At 39.7% G+C, this 15871-nt stretch overlaps 1 protein-coding gene across 1 annotated transcript in view; it reads left to right on the top strand.

Annotated features, from left to right (window-relative positions):
• LOC124711917 (fatty acid synthase-like) overlaps nucleotides 1–15871 on the top strand; it is a 436120-nt gene that overhangs the window by 77633 nt on the left and 342616 nt on the right. Inside the window, exon 6 of the mRNA XM_047242172.1 lies at nucleotides 4724–4962. Coding sequence (XP_047098128.1) covers nucleotides 4724–4962 — 239 coding nt within the window. The remainder of the gene's footprint in view (nucleotides 1–4723; nucleotides 4963–15871) is intronic.

The following is a 15871-nucleotide window of genomic DNA, read 5'->3' as shown; positions in this document are numbered from 1 at the left end:
ACAAATGTAAGGATGTAGAGGCCTATCTCACTAGGGGTAAGATAGATACCGCCTACAGGAAAATTAAAGAGACCTTTGGAGATAAGAGAACGACTTGTATGAATATCAAGAGCTCAGATGGAAACCCAGTTCTAAGCAAAGAAGGGAAAGCAGAAAGGTGGAAGGAGTATATAGAGGGTCTATACAAGGGCGATGTACTTGAGGACAATATTATGGAAATGGAAGAGGATGTAGATGAAGATGAAATGGGAGATATGATACTGCGTGAAGAGTTTGACAGAGCACTGAAAGACCTGAGTCGAAACAAGGCCCCCGGAGTAGACAATATTCCATTGGAACTACTGACGGCCGTGGGAGAGCCAGTCCTGACAAAACTCTACCATCTGGTGAGCAAGATGTATGAAACAGGCGAAATACCCTCAGACTTCAAGAAGAATATAATAATTCCAATCCCAAAGAAAGCAGGTGTTGACAGATGTGAAAATTACCGAACTACCAGCTTAATGAGTCACAGCTGCAAAATACTAACACGAATTCTTTACAGACGAATGGAAAAACTAGTAGAAGCCAACCTCGGGGAAGATCAGTTTGGATTCCGTAGAAACACTGGAACACGTGAGGCAATACTGACCTTACGACTTATCTTAGAAGAAAGATTAAGGAAAGGCAAACCTACGTTTCTAGCATTTGTAGACTTAGAGAAAGCTTTTGACAATGTTGACTGGAATACTCTCTTTCAAATTCTAAAGGTGGCAGGGGTAAAATACAGGGAGCGAAAAGCTATTTACAATTTGTACGGAAACCAGATGGCAGTTATAAGAGTCGAGGGACATGAAAGGGAAGCAGTGGTTGGGAAGGGAGTAAGACAGGGTTGTAGCCTCTCCCCGATGTTGTTCAATCTGTATATTGAGCAAGCAGTAAAGGAAACAAAAGAAATATTCGGAGTAGGTATTAAAATTCATGGAGAAGAAATAAAAACTTTGAGGTTCGCCGATGACATTGTAATTCTGTCAGAGACAGCAAAGGACTTGGAAGAGCAGTTGAATGGAATGGACAGTGTCTTGAAAGGAGGATATAAGATGAACATCAACAAAAGCAAAACAAGGATAATGGAATGTAGTCTAATTAAGTCGGGTGATGCTGAGGGAATTAGATTAGGAAACGAGGCACTTAAAGTAGTAAAGGAGTTTTGCTATTTGGGGAGCAAAATAACTTATGATGGTCGAAGTAGAGAGGATATAAAATGTAGGCTGGCAATGGCAAGGAAAGCGTTTCTGAAGAAGAGAAATTTGTTAACATCCAGTATTGATTTAAGTGTCAGGAAGTCATTTCTGAAAGTATTCGTATGGAGTGTAGCCATGTATGGAAGTGAAACATGGACGATAAATAGTTTGGACAAGAAGAGAATAGAAGCTTTCGAAATGTGGTGCTACAGAAGAATGCTGAAGATTAGATGGGTAGATCACATAACTAGTGAGGAAGTATTGAATAGGATTGGGGAGAAGAGAAGTTTGTGGCACAACTTGACCAGAAGAAGGGATCGGTTGGTAGGACATGTTCTGAGGCATCAAGGGATCACCAATTTAGTATTGGAGGGCAGCGTGGAGGGTAAAAATCGTAGAGGGAGACCAAGAGATGAATACACTAAGCAGATTCAGAAGGATGTAGGTTGCAGTAGGTACTGGGAGATGAAAAAGCTTGCACAGGATAGAGTAGCATGGAGAGCTGCATCAAACCAGTCTCAGGACTGAAGACCACAACAACAACAACAGGTCTCATCTCCTTAAATTCCCACTTTTTTGCCGTTTTTTAAGTTTTAATCTACAGTTCATAACCAATAGATTGTGATTAGAGTCCACATCTGACACTGGAAATGCCTTGTTTCTAAATCTCTGTCTTAACCTTATATAATCTATCTGAAACCTTCCAGTGTCTCCAGGCCTCTTCCAACCTTCTTTCTTGATTCTCAAACCAAATGTTAGCTATGATTAAGTTATGCTCTGTGCAAAATTCTACCAGGCGGCTTCCTCTTTCATTCCTTACCCCCATTCCATATTCACCTACTGCTTTTCCTTCTCTTCCTTTCCTATTATCGAATTCCAGTCCCCAATGACTATTAAATTTTCATCTCCCTTCAGTATCTGAATAATTTCTTTTATCTCATCATACATTTCTCCAGTCTCTTCATTAACTGTGGTACTAGTTGGCGTATATACTTGTCCTACTGTGGTAGGCATGGGCTTTGTGTCTATCTTGCCTACAATAATGCGTTCACTATGCTGTTAGTAGTAGCGTACCTGCACTCCTATTTTTTTTATTCATTTTTAAACCTACTCCTGCATTACTCCTATTTGATTTTGTACTTGTAACCCAGTATTCATCTGACCAGAAGTCTTGTTTCTCCTCCCACCGAACTTCACTGATTCCCACTATATCTAATTTTAATCTACCCATTTCCCTTTTTAAATTTTCTAACCTTCCTGACTACTCCTGCGTTACTCCTATTTGATTTAGTATTTATAACCCAGTATTCACCTGACCAGAAGTCTTGTTTCTCATCCCACCGAACTTCACTGATTCCCACTATATCTAACTTTAATCTACCCATTTCCCTTTTTAAATTTTCTAACCCACCTGCCTTATTAAGTGATCTGACATTCCACGCTCCGATCTGTAGAATCCCAGTTTAGTTTCTCCTGATAACGACATCCTCCTGAGTAGTCCCTGCCTGGAGATCCGAATGGGGCACTATTTTAGCTCCAGAATATTTTACCCAAGAGAACGCCATCATCATTTAACCATACAGTAAAGCTGCATGCCCTTGGAAAAAATTATGACTGTAGTTTCCCTTTGCTCTCAGCTGTTTCCAGTACTAGCACAGCAAGGCCATTTTGGTTAATGTTACGAGGCCAGATCAGTTAATCATCCCCTGCAACTACTAAAAAGGTTGCTGCCCCTCTTCAGGAACAACACATTTGTCTGGCCTCTCAACAGATACCTCTCTGTTGTGGTTGCACCTACCGTACAGCTATCTGTATTGCTGAGGCATGCAAGCCTACCCACCAGCGGCAAGGTCCTTGGTTCATGGGAGGGGGGCAATCTATCTTTTTCACAATATTGTTGTTATTCCATTCTGGACTTTCCCTAGTTTTATTTTTTTATTATTATTTATTAATTATTGTCAGTACTGCACATCTTTTCTTATAGTCTTGTTCTAGGCCATGAAACTTTTTCAATTTTTTTCTTGTAACTGAAGCTAACTTCAGAGGTAGTGTTGTAGTATGTCTGCAAATTATCCACCTGTGACTGCAATAACATCTTTTTTTTCTCAGAATATTGTCAACTGACAAATTTCTTTAGAAATGGGAATATTCTCATGTTTATAAAGTTGCTTTTTCCATTTGTTAATCACTCCTTTTTGTAGTATGAATAGTACAAGGTGTACAACTTTGCTTCCGTTGTTTTCCGTTGAGTGGTGACAATGGTAAGTAGTGGTCAGAAGAAACAGATCGCAGATGTCAGGCAATTAGATTGGACCTGGGTCAACATAGCCTCATTCAAACATTAGTTGATTTGTGTCTGCATCATAAAGTTGTTCTTGATTGAAAATGTCAGTTTACAAGCCTAATTCTCGTCATTTGTGGGAGGTGTTACTATTTTGTATCAATTTGAAAAAACAGCAGCTGCGTCTCATCTCCGAGTCAAGGTGCAGAATTGGAGACATTGCTGAGTGAAGACTCACGTCAACCTCAAGAAGAATTGGCATGATTAGTGGGAGTGACACAGCAAGCCATTTCGAAATGTCTCAAGGCTATCAGCATGATTCAGAAAGAAGGAACTTGGGTCCCGTGTGAGCTGAAACCAAGAGACGTTGAATGGCATTTGTGTATTTGTGAACAGTTGCTTCAGAGGCAAAAATGGAAGGTATTTCTGCATTGAATTGTGACTGGGGACGAGAAATAGGTTCATTACGACAACCCTAAACACAAAAAATCATGGTGATATTCCGGCCTTGCTTCCACGTTGACGGCCAAACTGAATATTCATGGCTCCAAGATCATGCTCTGCATTTGGTGGGACCAGCTCAGCGTCGTGTACTATAAGGTGTTAAAACCAAGTGAAACAATCACAGGTGCTCGTTATTGAATGCAATTAATGTGTTTGAGCAGAGTATTAAAAGACAAATGGTCTCAATACAGCGAGAGGCACTATAAAGTGATTCTGCAGCACAACAATGCTTGGCCCCACATTGCAAAAGTGGTCAAAATGTACTTAGAAACATTAAAATGGGAATTCCTACCTAACCCGCCATATTCTCCAGACATTGTTCCCTCTGCCTATCATCTGTGTAGATTAATGGCGCATGGCCTGACTGACCAACACTTCAGATCTCATGAAGAAGTCACAAATTGAATTGATTCATGGATCACTTCAAAAGATGCACAGTTTTTTCAACTTGGGATTCATACACTGCTTGAAAGATGGGAGAAATTAGTGGCCAGCAGTGGAAAATACTTTCAATGATACGTGTGTAACCAATTTGATACATTAAAGCCTCAAATGTTGTGGAAAAAACGGCGGAAGCAAAGTTGTACACCTTGTACATATTCCTAACTCTTTATGGTCTCTTATGCCATAACACTGTCAAATCATAATACTTTGTCAGCTCACTTAATTTGCTATTTTTGCTGTTTATTGAAAATGACATATTAATATATTGCAGGTAATGGTTATGTGCGTTCTGAAGCTGTTGGATCAATTCTAATCCAAAAAGCAAAAGATGCTCGCCGTATGTACGGCCAGCTAATACACGTCCAAACCAACTGTGATGGATACAAAACAGAAGGCATCACTTATCCTTCAGGTCTCATGCAGAAATTACTCCTAAGCCGCTTCTACGAGGAGTGTGGTGTTGATCTACAAAGTATTAAATACGTTGAAGCTCATGGAACTGGAACAAAGGTAACACCCAAGAAACAAGGTGAATTAAATATTTATGCACTGTATACTTACTGTTAAAGCACTATTTGACAAACTGATTGACGTATGTTATATATGAGGCAACAAAATGTTGCTTTCTGATTTGTTATAATTGTGCTTCATGTAACTTTGGATTCTCAGAGCAATCTGTCAAGTGAATAACTATCTAGAATAGTTTTTCTTGAAAAAGCTTGATTCAATTGAAAGAAACTGTCTTTGCACCAAAACAATGATTCAGTGCCAAAATTTACATGAGAACCTCTGTTTATGGTTGTCAGAATAAATATGTAAATTTTTGAAAAAAAAAAAATAATAACATACTGTCAGTTGTTTTTATTTAATATGCAATTACATAACATGAGAACAATCTACATCTACATCTTGAGCTGTTGGGTATTCTGCCAGATGTTTGCATCATTTTTGCAGGGTATATTGACAACGTAACTCATTATCTTCATCATGTCCTACCTGAGACTACTTGTCAAATGTACCTTCACTCTTCCCCATTCATTGTTGGTTCCATTTGTTCTGTCTGTGGTCTGCTGCTGCTAGCAGTGTCCTTAGGCAGTCCCCCTTCAGTCCGGAGCACCTGTCTGCTGGATAGTGTTCAGTTTTCTGCCTGGCACAGTTGCAGTTGTTCTGTTTGCAGTCTGCCCCTTCTAGAAATGTTCTGAAAAGATCCATCTTCAGTCCAGTGCACCTGGTGCTTTATCTGCATCCAATTGTCAGCAACACTGGCATATCAACATACCCAACAACCAATTACTTAAAGATACTGCTGTTCCCGTATTCACCACACCCACAACTCAGGGGGACTTCTTACAATGTCTCAAGTTTTGTCGTATTGTATTTATATTCTTGTTTTTGACTGTACCCAAACTTATAACATGCAGTAATGCAAAATACACTCTAGTGGGGTCTCTCTGTCTGCTGATTTCTTCTATTGTAATGAAGAAATAGTAGTGTAAAATAAATATGAGCTTTTTTTTGAACACTTCTATAATGGTTGTGGAGCATTTATGTGAAGTAACAAGTTAATATGAGGTTAAGTCAATTATTATTCACAAAATAGTTAGAAAATTTTATTGTAATCAAATAGGAAACTTACAAGAACATCATTTTTCAGCATAGTCTCCTTGTGTTTCAATGCACTTGGGCCATCATTGTACAAGCTTCCTGATGCCCTCATAAAAAAAGGTTCTCGGTTGAGCTGCGAGCCAGGAACGCATCGCTTCTTTCACTGCTTCATCTGAGTCAAATCGCCGGCCCCTTAATGCCTGTTTTAGTGGACCAAACAAGTGATAGTCAGAAGGGGCAAGATTGGGACTATATGGAAGATGATCCAGTGCTTCAAATTTGAGTCTCTGGAGCATTTCAGCAGTGTGGGCAGGAGTATGCAGACGGGCATTTTCATGCAACAACACAACACCTTTTGACAGCTATCCTCGGCATTTGCCTCAAATTGCAGGCTTTAGCCTGGCAATAAGCATCTCACTGTAATGTACACTGTTTATTGTTGTGCCCCTTTCCCCATAATGTTCCAGTATTGGATCTTGTGCATCCCAAAAAACGGTAAGCATCAGTTTTCCTGTGGGTGGTTGGGTCTTGAACTTTTTCTTGCGTGGCAAATTTGGATGTTTCCATTCCATACACTGCCATTTACTCTCCAGCTCGTAATGATGGATCCATGTTTTGTCACCAGTAATGATCGTGTCTAAGAAGTTGTCCCCTTCATTACCATAGTGATCCAAATGTTTTTTGCAGATGTCCAAGCGCGTTTGTTTATGCAACAGTGTGAGTTTTTTTGGGACCCATCTCTCACAAACTTTATGAAACCCAAGTCTGTTGCAGATGATTTCAGAGGCAGAACTGTGACTAATTTGCAGATGATGTGCCACTCATGGAACTGGAACAAAGGTAACACCCAAGATACTGCTGTTCCCGTATTCACCACACCCACAACTCAGGGGGACTTCTTACAATGTCTCAAGTTTTGTCGTATTGTATTTATATTCTTGTTTTTGACTGTATCCGAACTTATAACATGCAGTAATGCAAAATACACTCTAGTGGGGTCTCTCTGTCTGCTGATCATTTCACATGAACAGTGAATGGTTTGTTCAATTGTGGTGGTAAACGGTCATCAGGCTCCATTGTGCGTAACACTTGTGTGACCATTTCTGAATTTTCCAATCCATTCATAGACATTCTGTTGTGGCAAAACACTGTTTCTCTACTGTACCGAAGGTCTTCAGTGAATTTTAGCCCCTGATACGCCTTCTGACCACAAAAAACGGATCACTGAACATTGCTCTTCTTTGGTGCAAATAGACAGTGGAGCAGCCATGATTAACAGCACGGCAGCGATTATGAAACTAACCTAGCAGCTTGAAAATTGCAAAGATATAACAACAAATAGCCAAAGCATGCATCATCAATGTAAAACAACAGTACTACCAAAATAAACAAAAATATAACTGAATTGTGGATAATAATTGACTTACCCTTGTATATTGGTAAATCTGGAACAGTTTTTAATTTATTTATTTTTAAATACACTCAGTGGGAAACAATATTAGCATCTGAAAGTAAACAGAAAAGTGAAATGCTACATTAGGTATTGAGAACTTATGCGGTTTTATTTCACTGATTTCAAAATCAAGTTAAGTGAACAATGAAATTGACAATATGACCTTACTGCTGGTCCTTTGTCAGTCGAATGTTGTATTCCTTTGTTCCTGGCTACTTATTCAGTTGGGATGAAGGCTGTCACTACTGTAACTGTCTTCTACCTTGGATGGGGGGCCAAGAGGGGCGGGGGATGGGGGCGGGGGTTTGCCAACTGTTGTAACTGGTCCACAACATACTGGATGTTAGCAAAAGAACGGAGTTGATGTCTCAGGTGGTGCTTCACATGTTCTGTTAGGAACAGGCTGATTGATCTTGCTGCCCTAGGAAATACTTCAACATCTTGAAGGAATCATCAAGACGCATAACATATGTGAATGAGCATTCTCATGTAGAAAGTTAGTACGAGGATGTTGTCTCATGAGAAGTAACACACAAAGACAGAGGATATCTGTGAAATATTGCTTTACTGTCAGAGTTAATTGGAATTACTTCCCAGGTATGGCATCATTCCACAGACTACCACCTGTGTTGTATTAATGGTATTCTGCTCATTCAGTAACCAAACTTCTGTGAACCATCAGTCAATAGTGGAGATGACATGGTATGTTGTAATGAGTCAATTACTTGTATCCAGTTGGTTGGTGTAGTTTTGTTTAAACCATAAGTAGGAAATTCTCCTGTTATATGTTCAGACAATAATTCAGCAATGCTTTGACAGTACATGTATTCTCCCTAACATTCCCATTCAGTCTGACAGTGGGGTGCCTTCACACCCAAAGTCCCCACATGTCTGCACAATTCAGCCTTCTGGTCACATGCAGGTGGGCAGTGACACCTCTTTTGAATTCTATCAAGTGCTGCTAATATTGTTCCATGGAAGCACATGTGATTCTCTTTAGTCCCCCAGAATGATTACCAACCATCTGTTTCACTGCATGCCCATTATATACCTTGTCAGACCTGGGAACTTGGATCATATTGTGACAACATTAATGTAATCTGGTGGCCATTCTAGCCATTACAGCTGATAGCAACTCATAGTCATGTACATGCCTGCAGTTGGTATGTACATGTATAGAATTGCATATACATTGGTCCATTCATTCCAGAGGCTTAACATTTTTGGCAATGTTCTTTTTAATGCAATCTTGTATATTCATTTTCTCACACCAGTCATCTGTAGTGATCTCTCTACAGCAGTGGTTCCCAACTTTTCTTAGACATTTATCCCTGAGTGCAGTCAGACATTAGGTAGTACCCCCCCACCCTCTGCTGCCCCTCCCCCACATTATCACCAACTTTCAGACCTAACTAAACTATAGAATGAAATACTTTTCTTGGAATACTTTTGTTTTTAAAATGATGAAAGATGAATGAAATTTGGTTTGTGTGTGGGTGTATTAGAATGAATGATGAAGGAATTAGTGGTGCGTCACAAGTGCTAACCTCAACTTGTTCTCAGGTAAGAAAGCTAACTATTCACAGTGAGGGTTGACACTTATTACAAAACATACTTCCCAAGCATTACACTTCTCCATAGTGACACTTGCTTAACCTGCATACTGCAACCCCATTTAAAATCAGATATGTTCAGATGTGTGCACTATACTTACTGTTTGTAATCACTTGATTGCTGCAGTCCTTACTTCTGAACTGGCAGAAACTGGATGACTTCAGGTTGTTAATGCTTTGTGTCTAACCACTCTGCTAATAATAATAATAACACTGTGTACAGCAGATGGTAGCCCTTATAAAGTTACTGCTGTGTCATGTTGTCAATTAATTCATTTATCTGTCTCGAAGTGAATAATGAAGCAATTTCTGGACTGCTTCTGCAACTTGGAGAAGAAACTTTCTTGAGATATTGGGCATTTGTTACATATATCTCCCACTTTTATCATCAGTGATATACTTGACAAAGCACTATTATTTGTGTAGTGGGTGGCCTGTGAGAGGAATCTGTAACCTCCACCACATTAATACCACACACTGAGAACAAGTAATTATTGATAACTTATGTAATCAATAATTGTGATAACAGTAATGATATTTTGAAAATAATTTAGCTTTGTTACTAAGACAGAATCAAAATGTTTATTTTTATCCCTCAGAAAATTTCAATGCTCTGCTGTTCGCAGTGTGGGCTCAGCAGGCAGAGACTGTGGTCATGTGAGTGTAAAGTATGTTTGTGAGAGTGTTTGTGTGTATGTTGTCTATTTCCAATGCAGCTATTGTTGGCTGAAAACTCGCTACCTCACAGTCTTTTTATTGTGCCCAACAGTGACTCAGCATCTCCACTACATAGTGAGTAACAACTATCCTATTCATAATTGTTACTTAAAAATATAATGTATTTCAAGAACCTTCCAGAAATGATGACTACTAAATAACAATGTCTGGTGGTCAAGTTTAAACTGATGGGCATATCACACCAGCCAGCAACACTAACCACTATGCCTCACAGCATGCACCACTGCTTGCGGCATTGCTCCCTTTTCTGGAGAAACAGTGACTTGTTGTTTCAAAAGTTCTCATTGGAGCCAACTAAAGCATTCTGGATCTAGATCTTCTAACTTGTCCTCTATGTGATGTTTCTGACAGATCCTTGCATTCTGGTCATGCTGTTACATCCTCTTCACTTTTGATGAGCATCGAAGGTAGCATCACCCATTGAGGCTTCATGATCATCTAGTGACGGACTGTAGCAGGGCTCTATACGGAGGGCATGGATGACATCTTTGTTCTTTTGTCTTCTTGATGAAGGGTCATAATCCTTGACTTTGTGTGATTTCCAAAAAGCAGTGAAGAACACAATATGGCCCAAAATAGTGATTTAGTGGCTTTTCCAGTAGTCCCACTTTCTGTGCAGGTATAAGAATCCATACCACGTTTCCCAGACTGTATCTCACTGGCCAGTGATTGGCATTGTATTACTCTTGATCAAACTCCTGGCCTTCCAGAGTCCATATATGAGCCACACGCCTTTCTTCTTCAGCACTGATGATTAGGTGTTTCATGTAATCATCCTGAACATTGTTCAGCTGATACAGTTATTGTGTATCCATTGTCATTTCAGCATTAGAACTGTGAAGCAAAAAGAATGGTGTGAATCCTGTAGTGTCTTACTTCACAGCATTGTATGTGAATGTCCTCCCAGTCTTTCTGTTTGACATCAATGTATGTTGAGAGCACATCTGCCAACATCTTATTAAAACTTTCTGTGCATCCATTTGTCTGTGTATGATGAGCAGTTGTCATCCTGTGAGTGATGTCATGTTGTGAAATTACCTCTGTCACTAGTCTTGACTGGAAAACATTTTCACCATCAGAGATCATTACTTTGGATGCTCTTTGCTTCAAAGTGATATCTTCTATGAGGGATTCTGTAAATTTCAGAGCTACGGCTATCAACACAGCTTTAGTGACACTATAGCAGATGAAGTAATAAGTGCAGACTATTACCTTCAATTCCAGTTTGTTGACTTCAGGACTGTCCGCAATAGATCAATTCTGATTCAGTGGATTGATGCTGTTGCAGGTGGAATTGATACTAGATGTTCTGGATTGGTTGTGGTATGTACTTCTGTCATTGGCATTCCTTACATTGGTTCAAATAGTGTCTAATTCACGGGAAGAACCTGCCCAGTGATATCTGCATCTGATTCTGTCTAAAGTTGTCACAAATCTGAGGTGACAAGATGCCAGAGTACCAAGGAAATACTTTAGGATAGCTGGCCATAGATGAGATGGAATGCACCCATTTCTGCAACATTGGACCATAGTTCCACTTAATAGTGCTCTGTTTATTAATTGGAATTCTCCTCTGGTTAGTTCCTCTTCATTCAAGGCTTTTATGGTTTCCAGCAGTGCTAGATATTCCCTCTGTTCAGTAGCTATGTCATTTAATGCAGTGATGACTGTGATATCATCCAATTATTGTGTTCTACCAAAGGATTCCTTGAAAGGCAGTTAGCATCTTTGTGTTTGAATCTAGTTTTGTATACCACTGTGATGTCGTACTCCTTAAGCCTCACTTCCCATGTCTCCAGTCTACCCAAGAGATTCTTCAGGCTAGTCAGCCAGCATAGAGAACAGTGAATGGTTTACCAAATAAATATGGACAGGACTTTTTGATGGCCTGAAAATCTGCAAGATACTCTTACTTCGTTAAAGAATAGTTTATCTCAGAATCGGAGAGTACTCTGCGAGCATAAGATAACACTTTTTCAGCACCTTCTTGAATTTGAACTAGAACTGCACCTATCCCGTAATCACTAGCATCATTGTGAAGTTCTGCCCCAACATTCTCATCATACAATGCTAGTACTGAGAAAGAAGTCAGTGCCTCCTTAAGGACAAGGAAAGAGCTTTCTTGCATCTTGTTCCAGGGAAAATTGGCAGCTCCCTGCATTACCTCTTGCAAGGGATGTGTCTTGGAACATCTGCGCACTCCACAAAAAATTTTCACAACACAAGTGTGCTGAATAACCAAAAAATCTGTAACTGTTGTTATTTTCCTCTGTATTGGGGTTGACTCCATCACCATTCATTATATGCCAGAAGTATTCATTTCTTGGGTGGCAAAAAGGCCCTTTTTCAGATTTAGGTGGAGGCTTGCAGTCTAATATGCTTCAAGACAGTTGTCAGGCATTTTACATGTTCTTGGCAACTTATATGAATGAATATTAATGATACTTAGTTCAAAAGTTCTGCACCAATGCTCCATGATGCACATGCAGTCAGTGTTTGCACCATTCATTGTTTCAAGTTCTAGTGATTTATTTCTAAGGCACTGAATGTTTAGGCTTAAAATCTGCAAGCGACTAGGGTGAGAACTGGTTACAGTTTTATTTAGGTTTTGTGCTGCCATATTGGTTCCCGTGTCTTGGTGAGATACCAAAAATCCTTAAGAAGGACAGGTTTCCTGCACCCCTCGGGATGTACCTGTACATTGGTCTGTGGTGAGTTGCTTGTTGCTGCAGTTGGTGTTGCTGCTAATGTACTTAATAATGTCATTTCTGTTGTTGCTGTTGTTGTTGTTGACGGTGATACTATTTCTGACACTTCAAATGTTGGTTCTGCCACTATTTCCGTGTTTTCTTGGTTTTTCTTGTTTTCATTTAAAATAATGTTTGGACGATGAGGAACTGTAGCTCTCTTGTCATTGAAATCACAGTCCACTGTTCTTTCTGTTAACACTTTGTCTTTTTTTTACATGCTTTGCTGGTGCTGATGATGGTTCTAATGCTTTTACCTGTTTTTAAAGTGTTTTCGTTATGGAGTCTGGCGATGGTGATGAAATTATCATTTTGGTTTTGAATTTATTTTGGTGCTTTATTATTTCCTTGGTTATCAGGTTTGCCAGGTATTCATTCCCCAAGCCATTCAAGTGAAGTCCATGTTGTGTGTGGAATCTATGTCCAATATTGCTTATATAAACACATTTCACATTTTTAAAATGTCTGCAGCTTTTTGCAAACTGATTGTTGGCACTTTTTGTTTCCGTATTAACACATAACCATTTTACAAGATCATAGCGATGCAGAATATTCACCATTACTACATTTGTTGTGAGTGACATTTCTCAGAAACTGTTTAAGATTGTGCATTGCACTCGCTGTTTCATTTTTGTAGACATTGTTTGTGCCTCCCTGAAGTACAGAAAAGTCTCTATCGTGCAGATTTTTTACCTCTGCAAATGCAGTCATTTTTTTAATTTCACTAAATGGGGCTCTCAGTTTCACTATGCCACAGAAATATGTTTTAGTTGTTTCTTTTACCTTACTTGCAAGTCCATGACCATGGCTGTCTGAAAGCACAAGCAGTTTTCTGTTACTGAAGTTCACAATGTGGGAATCGTATTGTTTTACCAAAAAATTCGGCACAATTTTTGTTCGGCACATTTACATTGACCTCATTCACACTTGTTTGTGTCAATAAATTTTCTTCTCCTACCTTACTCACAGAGCCTTTTTGCTTTTCCCATCATTCATGCAAACTGTATGTTGTATTTTCACCATTGGCAGTTGAAAATACTTGAAATGTGTTTTTGTGCACGAAGCTTGTGTAACTTTCACAGCTTTTCCGATTTTGCACGTTGGTCTTGCTGTTATTGCACTTCACATTAGACCACTTTTCAGTAATGGATGATCTGTCTTGCTGTTATGCATTCATTCAGTTTCGTAATTTTATCCTTACAATTTTCACGTGATTTCTTTTTCACGGCAAAATTTACGTTTTTCTGGAAGGACACTTACTTAACTTTTAATCTATTTGCCATCTTGCAACACTATATCCCAATCTGTATTACTTGCCCTGAACTCTGGAGATGGAAACTTTGCCCTCCAACATATGCTCACATCCTGACATCATCCTGAACTAAAGCTTTATTAACAACATACACTCACCCGCCTCTCTGTTTTCATTATTACTTATTTCTTTTTTGGTGGGTTGGAATTTAAATAGTTGCAACACAACTGTGGAGACACTATGCAATGGAATCTGCTATTGTCACTGATAGCACACTTTGTTGGCATATCTACCTTACCTCCGAGCAAATGGACTCACCTCGTCCCACATCGCTGGTGGTGCACAATAGAGGGACACAGTCACTTGTGAGCAAGCAGTCTAACATAACAATGTCGTGCTATGTTTCTGAAACAGGAACAACATATTTGGATCAAGACTGAATGTTCCAGGGGCTGTACAGCATGACAGTGTCATTGAGGTCTTCAAGAAGCATGTGGGGAATTGGCATTGCCATACAAAACAGTGGCACGTTGGGTAAAAGCCTTCAGCGAAGGTTGGCAAACTGTGGCAGGCATGCAGCGAGCAGGTCATCCTAGCATCTCTGAAGAAGAGGTGTGTGCTGTTGCTGCATTAGTGGACAGTAATTGGCGCCATGCAATTCATGAGCTCGCCCACAAAACAGGATTAGCACATAAAACTGTGCTTCACATCCTGAAGGAATGCCTGGGCATGCAAAAAATTGTATCATGATGGGTTCCGTATGATTTGACAGAAATGCAGAAATGGATGCATTACGACGCTGATCAGACGCTCTTGGAGTGCTATGAGCATGAATGATGAATGGTGTCATTATGGGTCGCCAGGAAAGTCAAAAGTGTATCAGAGCCCAGTATGGTGAAAGTTATGGTGATTCTTGTATAAAACTGTGATGGTGTTATCCTAACGAATTACGTTCCTCAATGGCAGACCATCAGTGCACAGTATTACTGTTCATTTTTGGAGCATCATCCATGACCAGCTTTGCGAAAGAAGCAGCGACACTTTCTGCACAACCCACCCGTCATTTGGCACGAGAATGCACAGGAGCATACAGCGCAAGCTGTGGCTGCTCTGTTTGGTCAGTGGGACTGGGAAGTACTGTATCATCCACTATACTCCCCAAACTTAAGTCCTTGTGACTTTGATTTGATTCCAAAGATGTAGGAACCACTTCGTGGCATTCGCTTCAGAACTGTTTCAGAGATTCGACAGGCAGCTGACCACTCCATTCGCACCATCAAGAGAACAGGGTCTGCTAACAGTTTACTATGCCTTCCACATCACTAGCAATGGATTCTACATGATGCTGATGACTACTTTGAAGAACAGTAACAGGTGCAAACATGTAACTCTTTTGTATTGGTTGTGAGTAAATAGTTACCACTATTTAAGTTCCAACAATTGTATTTATTAAACTCTACTAATATAGATTCCCCACCATCACCTCCTCTCTCCATTCATTACTGTTTGTTACTTTTTATTTATTGCCTCTTATTACTCTCATTCTCATTTTTTACTATTTCCTGTTCATTCTCCTCCCCTTCCCCCTCTCTCTCCCAGTCTTTGGTTTTTTCCATGTATCCTTTTTCTCCTAATTCTTATTTACTCTTGTCATTTAATTTCTCTTCTTCTTAAACAACCTGAACTTTTCACTCTGTCCTTGTCATTTCTGAGCTAAAGTTGACACAGTGCTTACAGAGGTGCTGTCTTTGACCTCCCACCCTTTCTGACGTCTTCATCTTCGTCTCCCCTCATCCTCACAACAGATGACTCTCTTTCATCCTGGGATCAGAGTTACCTCACCTTCCTTTCTAAACTTTGATGGGCTACCCTTCCCTACCTGAGGAAGGAACAAACAATTCCAAAAGTCAGGACCTCTGCCCTTTGAACGTAGTTACTGACCACCTGTCCTGCCTCATAATTTTATTGTTTTCTCTTCTTTAGATTGTTCCTAGTGTAAAGTTGCATAATT

This window comes from Schistocerca piceifrons, chromosome 8, assembly GCF_021461385.2.
Source record: "Schistocerca piceifrons isolate TAMUIC-IGC-003096 chromosome 8, iqSchPice1.1, whole genome shotgun sequence".
NCBI classification, from domain to species: domain Eukaryota; kingdom Metazoa; phylum Arthropoda; class Insecta; order Orthoptera; family Acrididae; genus Schistocerca; species Schistocerca piceifrons.
Note: the sequence above shows the minus strand (reverse complement) of the source record. Positions and strands in the feature narration are given on the sequence as shown.